Source organism: Eptatretus burgeri, chromosome 14 (assembly GCF_056783735.1).
Source record: "Eptatretus burgeri isolate ZD-2024b chromosome 14, Ebu_testis_v1, whole genome shotgun sequence".
NCBI lineage: Eukaryota > Metazoa > Chordata > Myxini > Myxiniformes > Myxinidae > Eptatretus > Eptatretus burgeri.
Genome location: NC_140974.1, coordinates 42,118,401 through 42,133,436, shown reverse-complemented (window position 1 = coordinate 42,133,436; position 15,036 = coordinate 42,118,401). Strand labels below are relative to the sequence as shown.

Below are 15,036 nucleotides of genomic sequence, written 5' to 3'. Positions count from 1 at the left end.
CTCCTACCACACCTGTCTCCTCTACCACACAGAGGTTCGCTGGCTCTCCCGGGGGAATACGACGAGGCGTCTCTTTGAACTGAGGGATGAACTCCTCGTATTCTTCACGGAGAACTCACTGTTGGGCAAAGAAGAACTTTGTCTCTTGAGGGATACTGGATACCATTGACCAGTCACAGGGCCAGGCTTAATGGCAGAGCTGAGCTGTTTAGGGACTTGAAGCATAAAACTCTACGTGTGCTGAGGGTTGACAAGGAGGCATTTGTGCGAGGAATCTGAGGGGGTACAGCATCCGAGGAATATGCGAGGAATCTGTGGTCAAGTGATTCTCATCGACCTTACAGGTTAATTTGTCTATTTCGTTCCTCCAAGCCCGCCCCTCTGTGAAGAACTCGATTTTCAAAAAGATCTGGAGGACGAGGAGTTTATCTCAAGGTTGGCCTACCTGTCAGACATTTTTGGGGTCTTCAACCACTTAAACCTGTCGTTCCAAGGGCCCAACTGCACTGTCTCAGACTTCATCTCGAAGCTAGGAGCGTTTGTCCGGAAGTTGGACCTCTGGATCAAGAATGTGGAGAGCAAACGCTACGGAATGTTTGAACTCCTGATTACCCTTGAGAGCGAGCCCAATGATGAATTTTCCCAAGAAATCGTCCGTCACCTCTCACTGCTCAAGACCGAGTTGATGCATTACATGTTGTGCCTACATCACCAATCCGTTTTCCGTTGAACCAGGCGATCTGCCTGTCGGGACCGGGGAACAAGAGGAGCTCATAGATATCCAGGCTGACGAGACAGCAAAGACGAAGCACAAGGAATGCTCTCCTATGAACTTCTGGGTGACCATGGCCTCCTCGTACCTGACACTAGCCCGTCACGCTGTTCCCCAGCTACTGATTTTCCCCTCTACGTGGGAGTGCGAGCAGGGGTTCTCAGCCATGATGACCATCAAGTCAAAGAGCCAGAACTGTCTTGCTGCGCCCGGGCATGATTTCCGATGTGCTGTGAGCAAAGTTATGCCCCACATCGACCAGCTGGTGGAGAAGAAACAGATGCAGCCCTCGCATTAAATTTTGTTCTTTGTTGACAGTTAGTTCATTTGTGTGTTCTACGTGTGAATAAATTGATATCTTATCGAATTGAGTTTTTCTGGAACCAGGTAGTACGCGGCGACGGTATGGGACCTCCAAGTGGTACTCGATCAGAAAAAGGTTGGGAACCACTGTCTTAAACCTTCAGAACCCCGAAGACCATTAGGCTCATTTCTACCCTTGAGACCTTCAAACCTTTCAGACTTTTTAATGCCATGTAGACCCCTATAACCTTTAGACCCTTAGTCCCTTTAGACAATTCTGACTCTTTAGGCATCAACTTGCACCATTTAGACCCCTTCAACCTTTTAAGACCGCTTATACCATTTCAACTTTTTCAGACCTTTGACCTTTACACATTTACAACTAGACCATTTAGACATTTAATTTGCAATCAATGACCTTTCATTTATTTGCCACACAAAACACACCACATTAAACAAGTACTGGCGAGGGTCTGCAATCTCCGATTGCACTTTCTTGTTGTATATTGTTAAAGATAAGTTTCCAAGATCATATATAATTTGACTTTTTGATTTATTTTTCACCTTTTTCAGTTTGATTCGTAGTTTTGCCACAAGAAGTTTATGATCTGTCCCACAGTCTGCACCTGGTAGAGTATTCGCAGATTCCCAACACTTCTCCATCTTCCATTGATTAGAATGTCTGCATTACATACGACAATACCCATTTACAAATTTTCTAAATATTTTCTAAAATTATTATGGATTGACACACTAGTCACGATTCATCACGGTGAGGTTAAGGTGTCAAGTAGGGGTTGCAATTGGGCTCATTGTTGAGATTTATGTCACAGAGATGCTCAAGTTAGAGAAATTACTTTTTGATTTTGGATTTTCCAACCACAAACTGTAGACATCTAGCTGTGCTCTACTAATGCAGAAGGCAATGTTTTTACATTGTGGGTGACACTTGTCATTGCAGATTGTGCAGTAAATGCTATGATGGAAGTTGATCTGTGGTATTACTACAGACGGAGGTTGAGAGACATGGCATGGGGGATAAACCAAAGAAATGATACACAAGCTGTAGCAGATAGTAAGGGGGCATTATGTTGTGCTGATAAAATCTGAGGGTGAAACATGTTCACAGCTATGCTTCTACCACTGTCTATGGGAGAATGAACCCACCATGAAAACTATTAACAAATAAATAAATAAATAAATAAATAAAAAACAAAAAAACGCAGCAGGTGATCAGCAGTGGTTGCAGGGCAGCTAATGGTTCGTTGTGATGTCATTGTGAGAGACAGGTTGGAGAAATGACGATGTGAAATCGATATATGCAAATTCAAGGATCAGGGGAGGTTCACGCCCCCGTTTCCTCCGACCAATGGGCGAGCGTGGCTCCGCCCCCGAGGTCATCCTGATCCGAATATTTGCATATTAGCCGCTCCTGCCAGCCTATAAAACGGCGAGCGCAAGGCGAATCGTGGCAGAGTGAGTCAGTTTTGGTTGGAGAGTGGAAGAGAGCCGGGGGAAGAGAGTGTCATCGAGAGAGTTGGATTCTGGAGTCGGCTGAGAAGAGTTGCGGGAAGAGGCAAAGGAGCTCGGGTCCGAAGCGAGAAGGATGGCGGTCGGCGACGAGGTCCCGGTGTGGGATCGCTCGTCGTGGGACCCAAGCCAGCCAGCCATCTCCCTCCCCCAGGGCATCAACAATTCCCCTTTCTCCCGCGCTGAGATAGTGCAAAAGGGGGCCCCGTTCCCACCCCACCCCAAACGTCGTGCCAACGAAACCCGCCAAGGAGCACGGAGTCGGGGCACAGCCACATCTGCGGCTCGCCCGCCAACGAGTCACGAGGATGCGGGTAGGACCCCCCGGTCTCGCGGACCTGACCGCTCATCCAGGTCACGCGCATAATTGGCCTACAGGCCTGTCTGCCCCCTTGTCTATGAGGGTGGCTTCTTTCCTTTGCTTTTGTGTAAATGTGTGTTGGTGCCATCTGTAAAGTAGAACTGTATAAGTGTTGCCGTGTGTGCGCGTAGTCGGTAGTAACTCTGCGTCGTTGCTTTTGTTTTGGTTGCTATATGTGCATTTTGACTGTATGGCTGTATATATGTGCTTTCCGTATGCCGGGAAATAAATGTGCATTGTGTGAACTGTTTTCCCGTTTCGCTTCTCTTTTCTTTCTTGACCCTCCATCCTGCTTCACGTAAAGGGTTCGTAGTGGGTGCAAAACGCCCGGTAAATAATCTGAACCGTCGAGGTCGACGATAACACCGCTCGGTTATCCCGATAGTACGGAACAGGCCGCCCAAGCGGCTCGTGTCCGGAGTCCACCTGCGGCGAGGTACGATCGCCCGGTTTACCATCCGCGTGGGTACTTAGGTAGGTCGAGTTTGGCGAACAACCCTATCCTACGCGGGTGGCCGATTGGCACGATTGTGGTGAGGTCGAAAAGCCCACCAGTGACTGGCTCCGGGCGATAGTTCCCGGAGGGTCACGACTGAATTGTCCGTCCGGTGGGGACGCGGTCGCGATTCGAGTGACGTGGCCGTCCGCACGCCGGCGGGCGTGAATTCGCAACAATATATAATCAGGTGGGATGGTTCCTTGAAATATGGATCGATTTAACTTACCCCAAGAAACGAAATCAAACTTATAAAAAACAAACAAACAAAAAAAATTAAAGCAGTGTCACTATGGTATGGTAAAATGGCTACTTGTAAAAACCAACAAAATGGACAATAAAACAAGGAAACTGCTTCCTGTTCAAAATATATCCTCATAAAACCAGTGCATTGAATGCATCCTGCCAAGATGTAAAATAGGTGGTGGGCTGGTGGAGTTTTTATTTTATTTTTTTTGTATACCTTGTCGAGGCTCGTATGAGAGCTAACACACAACTCACAGCAAGGGGGCATGAGACAAGAGGGGCGGGAGTGGAAGGGACAAAACAGTGGGGAACAGACACATTAGGTGAACTGTGGAAGGGAGAGGGATGGGGATGGGACGGGGAACATGGCGAAGAGAAGATGGACATTACAGGGACTTTCAGGAAGGAAAGCACGGGAATTGAAGGAAGTGGGCTTGGGTGGATTATCGGGGGTAGAAAAGATTGAGGATTTGGATGGGGAAAGATAAGAGGTGGTGGTGAACAGCTGTTTTGAAAGCCTGGAGGGAAGAATGGGAAAGAATAGAGTGAGGGAGATTATTCCAAAAGCGGGAAAAAAGAGGAATGAAAGAGTGAAGATGAGCAGTGATTCGTGATTTTGGTAGTTTTACCAGAAGGGGGTTGTTGGCGGACCTTGAGCGCCCTGTGGAAATGTGGTGGGGACAAATCGCAGAGAGAGCAGGGGGGGGCAAGGCTGGAGAGGAGTCGGTAGAAGACAGAAAGACCACCGACCAACCTGTGGTGATTGAGTGAAAGGCCCAAAGACTCAGCTTCATTGCGGGAGATGCCGATGATCTTAAATGCCCTGGTTTCAACAGCGTGAATCCGAGAAAGGTGGGAGGCAGGAGCACCAGCCCAGAGGGGAGAGCAGTACTCATCAGGCTACGGACAAAAGCTTTGTAAGTGGTCAGGAGCTCAAGAGGGCCGAGGAAGGACTTAGCACGACGGAGGATTCCCAGTCGGCGACTGGCTTTTGAGGCGAGGTTGGAAATGTGACTTTCCCAGGAAAGGTCATGGCAGATAGTGAGACCCAGAAGCTTGAAAGAAAAAACTTCTTCCAGAGGATTGTTGAGAAAGTGGATGGGGGGGGTTTCTAAACAGTCCTTTCGAAGAGACATAGTGAGAGTGTGAGATTTGTCCGGATTGAAAGACATGTTCCACGTGTTGGACCAGTTTGTGATTTTATCCAGATCTGCAGTGAGCGAAGAAGCTGCTGCTTGCCGGTCTGAGGGATGACAGATGGTACGGCAGAGGGTGGAGTCGGCGGCAAAGAGAAATAGAGGATTTTCCAGAGAGTTGGAGAGATCATTGATGAAAACCAGAAAAAGAACAGGGCCCATAACGCTACCTTGAGGAACTCCAGCCTGCACAGGAAGAGGGGATGAAAGAACTCCATTTAGGGCCACACGTTGACTGCGACAGGAGAGGAAGTCTGCGAGCCATGAGTGGAGATGGCCTTGAATACCATGTGAAGAGAGTTTGGTGAGTAGTGCAGGATGCCAGACTGTGTCAAAAGCACGTGATATGTCCAGGGATACAGCTCGGATTTCCTGTCTGGCATTGAGGACCTCCATCCATTGATGGGAGAGCAGAAGCAGCATATCCAGGGTAGAGTGACCTGGTCTGAAACCAAATTGATGATTGGAAATCAAGCCATTGGAGAAGAGGAAGGATTTCATGTCTGAAGCGATGATGGATTCCATAACCTTGCTGATGATTGGGAGAAGGCTGATTGGTCTCTAGTTACAGGGATCTGTTTTTGCACCTTTTTATGCAGGGCAGTGATGTTAGCAGATTTCCAAGCAGATGGCAGATGACCTTGGGCAAATGAGAGGGTGAATAGAACAGAGAGAGGGTGAGCAAGAGCAGAAGAGCAGGCTTTGAGGACACGTGGGCTGATGCCGTCTGGAACGGTTGCAGAATCTGACTCGAGGTTTGAAAGCAAGCTCTCCACCTTGTCAGGAGAAAAGGATACAGAGTCCAGGAACAGTTGGGTGCGACTGGGTAAAGTGGGTAGAGAAAGTGATTGGTTTAGGACACAAGATTTAGCTGCAAACACCGAGTTTAGACATTCAGCTTTATCATGTGTGGTATCAGCAGTGTGGCCATTTGAGGTAAGGGAGGGGATGGAGGGGGAACATACACCAGAAACAGATTTGATTAAATGCCACCAGGATTTTGAGGAGGGAGCGAGGTTTGAGAGTTCAGACTTGAGATGAGAAAGATGTTGTTTTCTGGCTCTCCTGAGGGTAGATACACACTTATTCCGAGCTTTGTGGAAGGAACTGAGATTGCCCTCAGTTGGGTTTGCTTTCCATGAGGAAAAGGCAAGTTGTTTCAGGACAACTGCCTCGCCACAAGCTTCAGTAAACCAAGGGCGGGAGGAAGGGTAGGACAACTGAACACGAGAGGGGATAAATCTGTGCATGAGGGAGAGCAAGTTTCTTTGAAAGAATTCCCAGGATGAGTTGATGTTTGAGAAAGTAGTGATAGGAGACCAGTCTGTAAGTTTGAGGGCTGCTCGGAGACCCTGCCAGTTCGCTTGAGTGAAATGCCAGACTCGACGGCGGTGAGGTGGTTCTCTGATAACAGCCAGAGAGATGTCCACTTTGACAAGGACGTGGTCAGAAGAACTGATTGGAGCGAAGGAAGAGCAGCAGATATTGTCAGGGAAATTTGTCAAAATCAGATCCAGAAGAGATGGAGTACCATTGGTTGAGATCCGGGTCGGGAAGTTGACCGATTGAGTCAGTCCTAATGAGTCGCAGAAAGCTTTTGCTGAGGTGCCATGGCAGGTGAGAGAGGTACCCACACCTAGCCAACTGGCATGATGACAATTGAAGTCACCACATAACAGGAAGAGAGAGTTTGGATGAGAAGATAGAAGATGGTCCATGTTTTCGGATAGTGAGGGGTAGATGGAGTCATCACTGTTCGGTGGACGGTACAGTACACATATAAACATGAGGTGGGAGTGGAGGGGAAGCCGAAGCCAGAGGTATTCCTGGGGGTGTGGGGGAGTGAGAGCAGTGCATGGAGAGTGAGGAATAGAGTCTTTGATGAAGAGAGCAACACCTCCACCAGGACGAGGCTCAGGTCTGTCATACCGTAAGAGGGAGTAACCGGGGAGAGATACTTGGCAGTCAGACACGTCTTGGGAGAGGAAAGTTTCTGTTAGGCAGATAATGTCTGGTTTGTCAGTGGTAACCTGTATGGAAAGATCTGAAAGGTTTGAGCGAAGGCCCCGGATATTTGAGGTCCACACTTTTAATGAAGAGGTAGGGGAGGAGGCTTTGGGTGCAGGAGGTGGAGGGGGAGGGGGAGGGTAGGACAAGGGACGAGGGGGGGAGGTAAGGAGGGTTGTTGAAAGTGTGGGGTATTCCAGAATAGCGAGGGGAGGGGGCCGAATGAGGAAGAGAAAAGGCTCTGTGGTGCTGGGGGAGAGGGGGGACAAGAGACAGGGAAGAAGGCAGTTGGGGACTTGCGGTGGTGGAGTGAAGAGATGGAGGTGAGAGGGCAGTGGAGGGAGGCAGCTTGCTGGATGAGAGGGGGGCAACTTTGAGAAGGATGAGTGAGGGGGATGAAAGGTGGGAGAAAGGTGAGGGGGGAATTTTTGAGAGAGGTGAGAGGGAGGCTTGGAGGGAGAAGAGTGGGATGGTTGCTTTGAGAGTGAGTGAGGGGTGAGGGGGGTGAGTTGGCACTGAAGTTGGAAAAAAAGAATGGTTGATGGAAAGCGAACACCCATGGCAAACTGTGGTTTTTAAAAGTTTTAGGTCAGAGATGCGATTTAACACAATTCTTGATGGATGCAATGAAGGCGAATTCAGAGAATGGAGAGAAGAAGCGCTGTAATAGTTGGATTTTTTAGGCAAGGAATGAAGGAGAGCTCGAAATGAGAGCAGTCTGTTAAAATAGCAGAAGAGTAGTGAATTGTGAAACTGTAAAGAGAACCACATGTTTGAGAGAGGAAGATGAAGCATTATAAGATCGTTTTTGTTGTTAATATTAATGTTTGAGAGAGTTCAACAGATTAGGTCATGGAAGTGTAGAAAAAAAAAAAAATCGAGGAAGAAGACGAGGAGGAAGTTAAGAGGAAGAAGAAGAAGCAGAATCGGGAGAAGGTGAGCGTGTTGTTGTTGTTGGGTATTTTTTTTTTTTTTGGAGATAAGAAAGAGATTAGTTGGGAGAATGGGGGATGTTTGGAAAGTGGGGAGGATGAAAATTGAAGGTAATGGGGAGGATAGAAATTGAAGGTAATGAGGAGAAAAAACAAAAAAAACAAACAAACAAACAAACAAAAAAAAACGATCGAACACCGAGTGGAACCGGTAGGCCTCAAGCCTCGGCCAAGGCCTAGGCCTCAAACACCAGGAAAGGACGTCGACAAAAATACTCACAAAATAGCACGAATTTTGAAACAAAACCGAACTAGGAACACACAGTAACATGTAGGTGAGAAAATTAAACAGTTAAAACGGGACAAATAACGACCAGAAACTTAACTTTGAGAACGTCAGCAGGGAGCCCCGAAGGAGACCTTTCGTCGCTCCAAACCCGGAACCGGAAGTCGAAGAGTTGAATCAGAAACACTTAACTGTAGGATTGTCCACAAACCTACAAAGTTCGAGTCATCGAAAAGAATTTATCTAAAAGCACAAATAAATGTAGCCAAAACTCACGTTTCTTGAAATGATCAAAAACAAGTGTGCCCAAAAATGTTACTCATGAAACAAATGACATGGAACACAGTGCCAACATTGGCAAAGTCAAAAGAAAACCCCAAAACAAAAGAACAAACAAAAGTGAGGTGTGCCAAAATTGAGAGAAAAACAAAACAGCAGGAAGAAAATATATTAAAAAATGGAGAAAATGGAAAGTATATCATAAAATCTCATTGGAATAGGTAAAACAAGGGCAGCCAAATTGGGTGGAAAACAAGTATTACCGTTACTGAGTACAAAAACAAGAATAAAATGGATAAAGTTATGCATCGTAAGGGTCACCGAGTAACTTGGTTAAACGACTACAATCCAAACTAACTGCAAAGCTCAACTCTCCCACATTTCTGAGACTGTTCAATCTTCCCTTCAGTGCTTCAAGCAGGTGGTATACTGTACTACCATCTTGAGTCATCCCCCATCCCTAACCAGAAACTTTTCTACCTCAATAACACGACCTAATCCTCTTAATTGCAGGTTACTGTGTCCTCCTCCTCTCCTCTCCATTCATTCCCTTACTTATTGTGTCCAACTGCTGCCACCACTGCCCCACTGTCAGTTCATCACATTTTTGCCTCCTGTCACTCTTCCATGAATCTTAATCTTGCAAAAAAAATAAAATAAAATTACCCCCGTGTGGGGGTTACGGTCATCTCTATAATGTTTTTTACTATCATAATCGATGAACCGTTGCCAGATATCTCCTAAAATGACAGATTAGATAGGTTTTGAAAATGGCGACTTTCACAACTTTCGTGACCTCGTGACCTTGACCCTGACCTCGAATCCGGGGAAAAATATGTCGTTGGGTATCTCTCATCGACCTCTACCCACATACCAAATTTTATCAAGATCGGAAGTAAAAAGTTTTCTTTGTACCGGGAGGTGTTTTTGACCATCTTCCAGGTTACGTGGCGGCCAAACGGGAAGGAAATTCAAAAATCTGTCCGGTTAGATACAAGATAATATTTTTTACTATCATAATCAATAAACAGTTGCCGAATATGTTGTAGAATGGCAGACTAGATAGGTTTTGAAAATGGCGATTTTTATAACTTACGTGACCTCGTCCCTGAACTTGAACCCGGCCAAAAGTTATATCGTTGTGCAACACTCATCGACCTCTACCCACAGACTAAGTTTCATCAAGATCGGAAAGAAAAATTATTGACGGATGTACGGACGGACATTTGGTCCGGCTTTATTAGGTCATCTCGGCAGAGATGACCTAAAAATAAAAACATAGCTTTCATTAATGTGTACAAACACAATTAACCCCAAAACATGCTTGTACACATTGTGCCATGGACCAAGTCAAGCAATTCAACCCTCACTGTGGGATGTTGCACCATTCTTCGACAATGGCCACTTCCAGTTAATCACAAGACTGGCATGGATAAACACACTTGTCTTTGATGTTCCAAGTTTCTCCAAACACACCTAAGTCTAGAGATTGTGCAGGTCAGTTCACACAAGTGATGTTTCATCCTGAAATGCAGCATTAACATGTGCAGGGTTGTGTACAAGCATTGTTATTGATAAAGATGAAGTTGGGATTTTGCTGTTTGGACAAGAGGATGATTACAGGTGTAACTAGAGAGTTGATTGAACACTTTAACCCACAATGTCTTGAGAAACAAGAATACAGGTGGGATCTTTGAGTGGAAAATTTGATTGGTCAAGATGACATAAAATGCTGTAATATTTTGTCCAAGTACAGTCATGCGCCACTTAACGACGGGGTTACGTTCTGAGAAACGCGTCGTTAAGCGACGTCGTCGTTGTGCGAACATCATTTTTTTTTTCATTTTCGTTTTCGAACATCGTACTTACACAAACCTCGACACCTAGGCTATATGGTGTAGCCTATTGCTCCTCGGATACAAACCTGTTCAGCATGTTACTGCACTGAATACTGTCGGCAATTGTAACACATCCAAGAGACAGAAGACACATTAGATTTACCTTTGTGCAGTTCATGACGGCCATCAGTGTGGTTAGCAGCAGCTTACAACCTCCTCTCGCATCGATTATAGAAAGGTGAATAAATAGCGTTTGGATTTTATAAATACGTAATCATTGCATCGATGTTATAATTTACAAATGAATAAACGAGCACCTGTCAATTATGATATATATTTTCGGAACAGTGCGATTGTTTTAACAACATAAAAAGCTTCACTGAAAATAAATTTGTTTTAATTGATGAACAACAACGATTTATTCGTGGAATTCTTCAATTCAAAGGTAATTTACTTGCTAGAAGGTAAACGTGGAAACATTGCTTCAGTTTGAAAGCCGATTTCCTTGAATCCCGATTTAGCACGACCCTGCTTTTTTCGCGATGACATTTTATGGACCTCAACGATCACATTATAACAGGGCCACACTGTCGTTGTTTATTATCATTATGAGGTATTATGTTCTGTAGAGTGTACATAATTGTATGTGCTATTTTTATACGAGGCTACATCACTCAGTGATAGGAATTTTTCAGCTACATATTTTTCTTCATTTTTTTTTTTTTCAGAGCTGGCAGACCCGTCGTATATGCGATCCGTCGTTGCCCGGAACGTCGTTAAGCGGCGCATGACTGTACTACGAAACGGAAGGGTTTTGAAAGTGCCAAAAAGGCAATTTGTGTTCTCCTGTTCAAGTATATAATTCAATTGAAATAAAATAAATATTTTAAAAGGTTGTAGAATCTATTTTTTGAAGTTTGCCGCCGTTGAAGCAGCGTCTTTCACACCACCTCATTTAATACGTTGCATTCGTTCTTCGTGTCTGTTTTTGTCCTTTACCTATTCATCCATTGGGACCACACTCTGTACAGAGTGTCGGTGCTACCGAAGCAGTCTCCTGGGATAGTGGGCACAATCCTGGACGGGTCGCCACTCTGATGCAGGATACTCAAACTGCTCAATCATCCCAGCAAGCTGGTACTCATTTTACCGACCTCAGAAGGATGACAGGCTGAGTCAACCTCACCTGGTATCTATTGGCCGAGTGGGATTTCACCACTCAGTGGCCGAGTGGGATTTAAATTTAGGACCTGAGGATCCCAAGCCCACCAACCTAACCATTAAGCCAACACCAGGCATATCCTAAAAACAGTAAATCTTCTGTCTGGAATGATTTTCAATTTTTTCTTGATTGCCAGACAGCCAAAAAAATATTATCTCACTCCTCTCAGCGCATGCACACTCGGGACAAATTCAGAGCCGAAATGCTGCTAAATTACAGATTTGTATTCCGATTCATGTTCAAAACATAACATTCAACTGAAATGAAGTTGTTCCATGATAATAAACTGATGTTTGTTGACAGACAGACAAAGTGAACCAATTGCTTAACCACACTTTTCACTTCACGTGCAGAGGGTAATGATCTCATACCAATATCTGACATCAGTCATAGCAACTCTGAATAATAAGATCAGCTCTTCAGCCAACTTGGATACCAACCCATCCTAGTAAGGTTGCCCCCACAAAACCTATCATGCCGTCTATTGGCATAATTAGCAAATTTCCCCCAACTTCAACACAAAACACTGGCATATTAATCTTTGACATCTATGCAGAAGCTAGAAGAGTCAGGGAAAATACTATGACACCAATGGATCACTCTGTTGTTGTGATGTCATCTCACTGCATCGTGTGGCTGTTTATGGCACGTTTTTAGATTGATGCAGAACAATGGTATTCTGGACATCAGTCAACTGGCAAAAAGCCTGTTCTGAAATATATGGGTTAAAATGTGATGGTCACTTGCTCTTCGCTGGTCGTTCTGGAGAGATTGTGCTTTCAAAAGGGATTTGTCTTGCAAGGGCAATAAGATAACCACACATACATAGTTGTAACTTCTTCGCAAATTGAACAAGGACTCTCCATGAACTCCTCCAGTCTGACGGTACCATGACAGTGCCCCAAAAGTTAGACTGCAATGAACAATGTACTGGGAAGCAACGATAGTTTGAGTCACCACCCTCCTCTTGAACCATCCCAATAGCATTAGCAAACTCGTTTGATGTTAAATGATGTCTCGCCAATCTCAAAATGAGAGACTACATAGATGGACAATTTATAGAGGGTATTGACATTTAGAATGGGTGTTAACCAGACTTCGTGCTGTATTGGTTAGAGCGTCCGCTCTGAGGCTGGGAGGCCGGTGGCTCAAACCCCGGCAGAGTCATACCAAAGATTTAAAAAATGGGACATGCTGCTTCCTTGCTTGACACTCAGCATTCAAAATGATAAAGCACAGACAAACAACGCTGGGAGAGCAATGGCAAACCACACAGTATAACCCTTGCCAAGAACCTGCTTCAGCAGGACGAACACTGTATTGAGTAATGTACATCAAAACTGACATGGGTCGTGTGCAACTATGTACACATGTTGTCTGGGAGACGTGATTTCCAAGCAAATTTTCAGGATCGCTTAGTTCAAGTGATGATAGTTGTAACGTTACATGTTACACATCCAATTTCCTGATTGTGTTCATCTCCTAAATGTACATGATGAATAAATTTCTGAACTGTGAATCCATAGCAGTTTAAAATCGTTTACATTTTTGGGATGAGTATGCATAAATGGTTTTAAGAAAATTTCAGGATTGAATCAAATGCACAAATGAAGGTTCTGTAAAATGTCAAAAAAGAAAACAAGTCACCTTATTTCAGGATGCAAACCAAATATACCAGAACATACAAAGACAATGTGTGCAAATTAACTATTCACACAACAGCAAAAACCAACAACCCAGGTGATGACTCACCATCGCTTCATTCCCACAGAACATGTCCCACGTGCCATAGTAGCCATCTCGCTGCCTGTAGAGTCGAACAGCTTCAGAGAACGTTTGGCTTTCCAGAGATTCTGGATCCGAGAGACCTGGCAAAATGACAAATATGGAAAATGATCTGGGATGTGAATATGTCTAAAATATAAAAGTCATTCTTCAAAAATAGTCTTAGCAACACAAGGCATGGGAGATGTGCAAAGTTCAAAGTTCATCCAAGAATCAAACTTTTCATATTCACTTTAAACCACCACTAAAGTTGAGGATTATCCTCGGGCTGTGAGGTACCATTGTTACGATGTCTAATACACTCTTGGAAGACGGCAATCCATTCTTGCTGATCGGTCTCATTGGTTGTGCAGAAAAGGTGGTGCCTATCGTATGGATGCCACAACACCACTGCAAGACCACCTGCTGGAAGCTGCCAACCACCTGCTTTCTCAGTGGATCACAGCAAGGGAAACAAAGCAAAAAAAATGAAACACCATTCAAAACAGAGGAAAGTTTTTCACTTCTCCAAATAAAAAAATAACAGAAGTTAAAAAAATAAAATTGCGCAAAAGTTAGGCCATTACATTCCCAAACGAGAATGCCACTCGGTAGCACATATCTCTGCCAGGCTGAGCAGTTTACATTTTCTATCCCACTGATAGGCTGGATCTGGATCCGGACCTGAACCAAAATCGAATCGGCTTGTTCTCGTCACCTAACCAACTCATCCACCTAGTTTTGTCATAACTCGTCCACAACTTTTTGAAACATCATGCAGCATATCATTTTTGGCTGCATCTCTCATTGGTGAAAAATCACTATGAAAATTAAAAAGTTCTCGTATCCAGATTCAGATCTTCACCAAAATCGAAACAATTATTCCTTGTCACACACCCAACCTGTCCACCAAGTTTCATTTGAATCTGTCCCTAATTTTGAGATATCCTGTTCACAGACAGACACACAGCAGTGAAAACAACCTCTGCCCACCTTCGGTAGCAGAAGTATAAAAAGAGACCAATACATTACACAACAAAAAACAGTTACTAGTTTGAAGCTGCAGAGCATAAGCCTTCGGCTGTGTATTGTGAGGGAGAACAATTATACAAACAACCTCACTGCAGACCCCATTTGAAACGGGGTTTCTTAAGTGTTTGCCTCCAAATCTCATGTACCCAATGTGTCCGCTGTGGCCCCACCTAACACCTACTGGTCTCTGTCGCTGCTCGTAGGCAATCCTCCACAGTAAAACACAGTTCTTTGAGGAATAGATGGACCATGGAAAACCCAGTGCTGGAGCTCTGAAAGGACAAATACTCAACTCTCCTCAATTATCTAAAGAGATTCCCAGGTCCAGGCGGTGGAGCAAAAGCTACACTTCCAGAGAACTTTGTTTATCTATTCACCAAGAAGACTTGCAGCTAACTCCAGCCTGCCAGGACTTCCTCCTAGCCGGGGATAGAGAACTCGATTATGGACCAAAAATCGGTACATATGCCCAACACGAAACACATCCATCACCAGAAGACATTATTCACTAAAATGGCCAAACATAATGCACCATGCTCCCTTCCCATCGACTACACAATTCACAATGGACGTGGGGATGTAAACTCAGTAACCCTCGACCCACCCCCATTTCTACCAACCACCCTTACCAAAATACCAAACACAACCATATCGCTCTCCATCTTTCTCCGTAACCACAGAAAACATCAAATCAGAATTCTATAAGTGAACATGAATGGGATTCAAAATAAGTGGACAGAACTACATAACATCGTAAAGACACACAATATTG

At 44.7% G+C, this 15,036-nt stretch overlaps 1 protein-coding gene across 1 annotated transcript in view; it reads right to left on the bottom strand.

The window, feature by feature from the left end:
* The window catches only part of LOC147013040 (protein Niban 2-like), a 218,053-nt gene that overhangs the window by 93,786 nt on the left and 109,231 nt on the right, over positions 1–15,036 (bottom strand). The window contains 2 exon segments of the mRNA XM_085854496.1: positions 13,221–13,336; positions 13,533–13,679. Of these exon segments, the coding sequence (XP_085710622.1) occupies positions 13,221–13,336; positions 13,533–13,679 (263 nt within the window).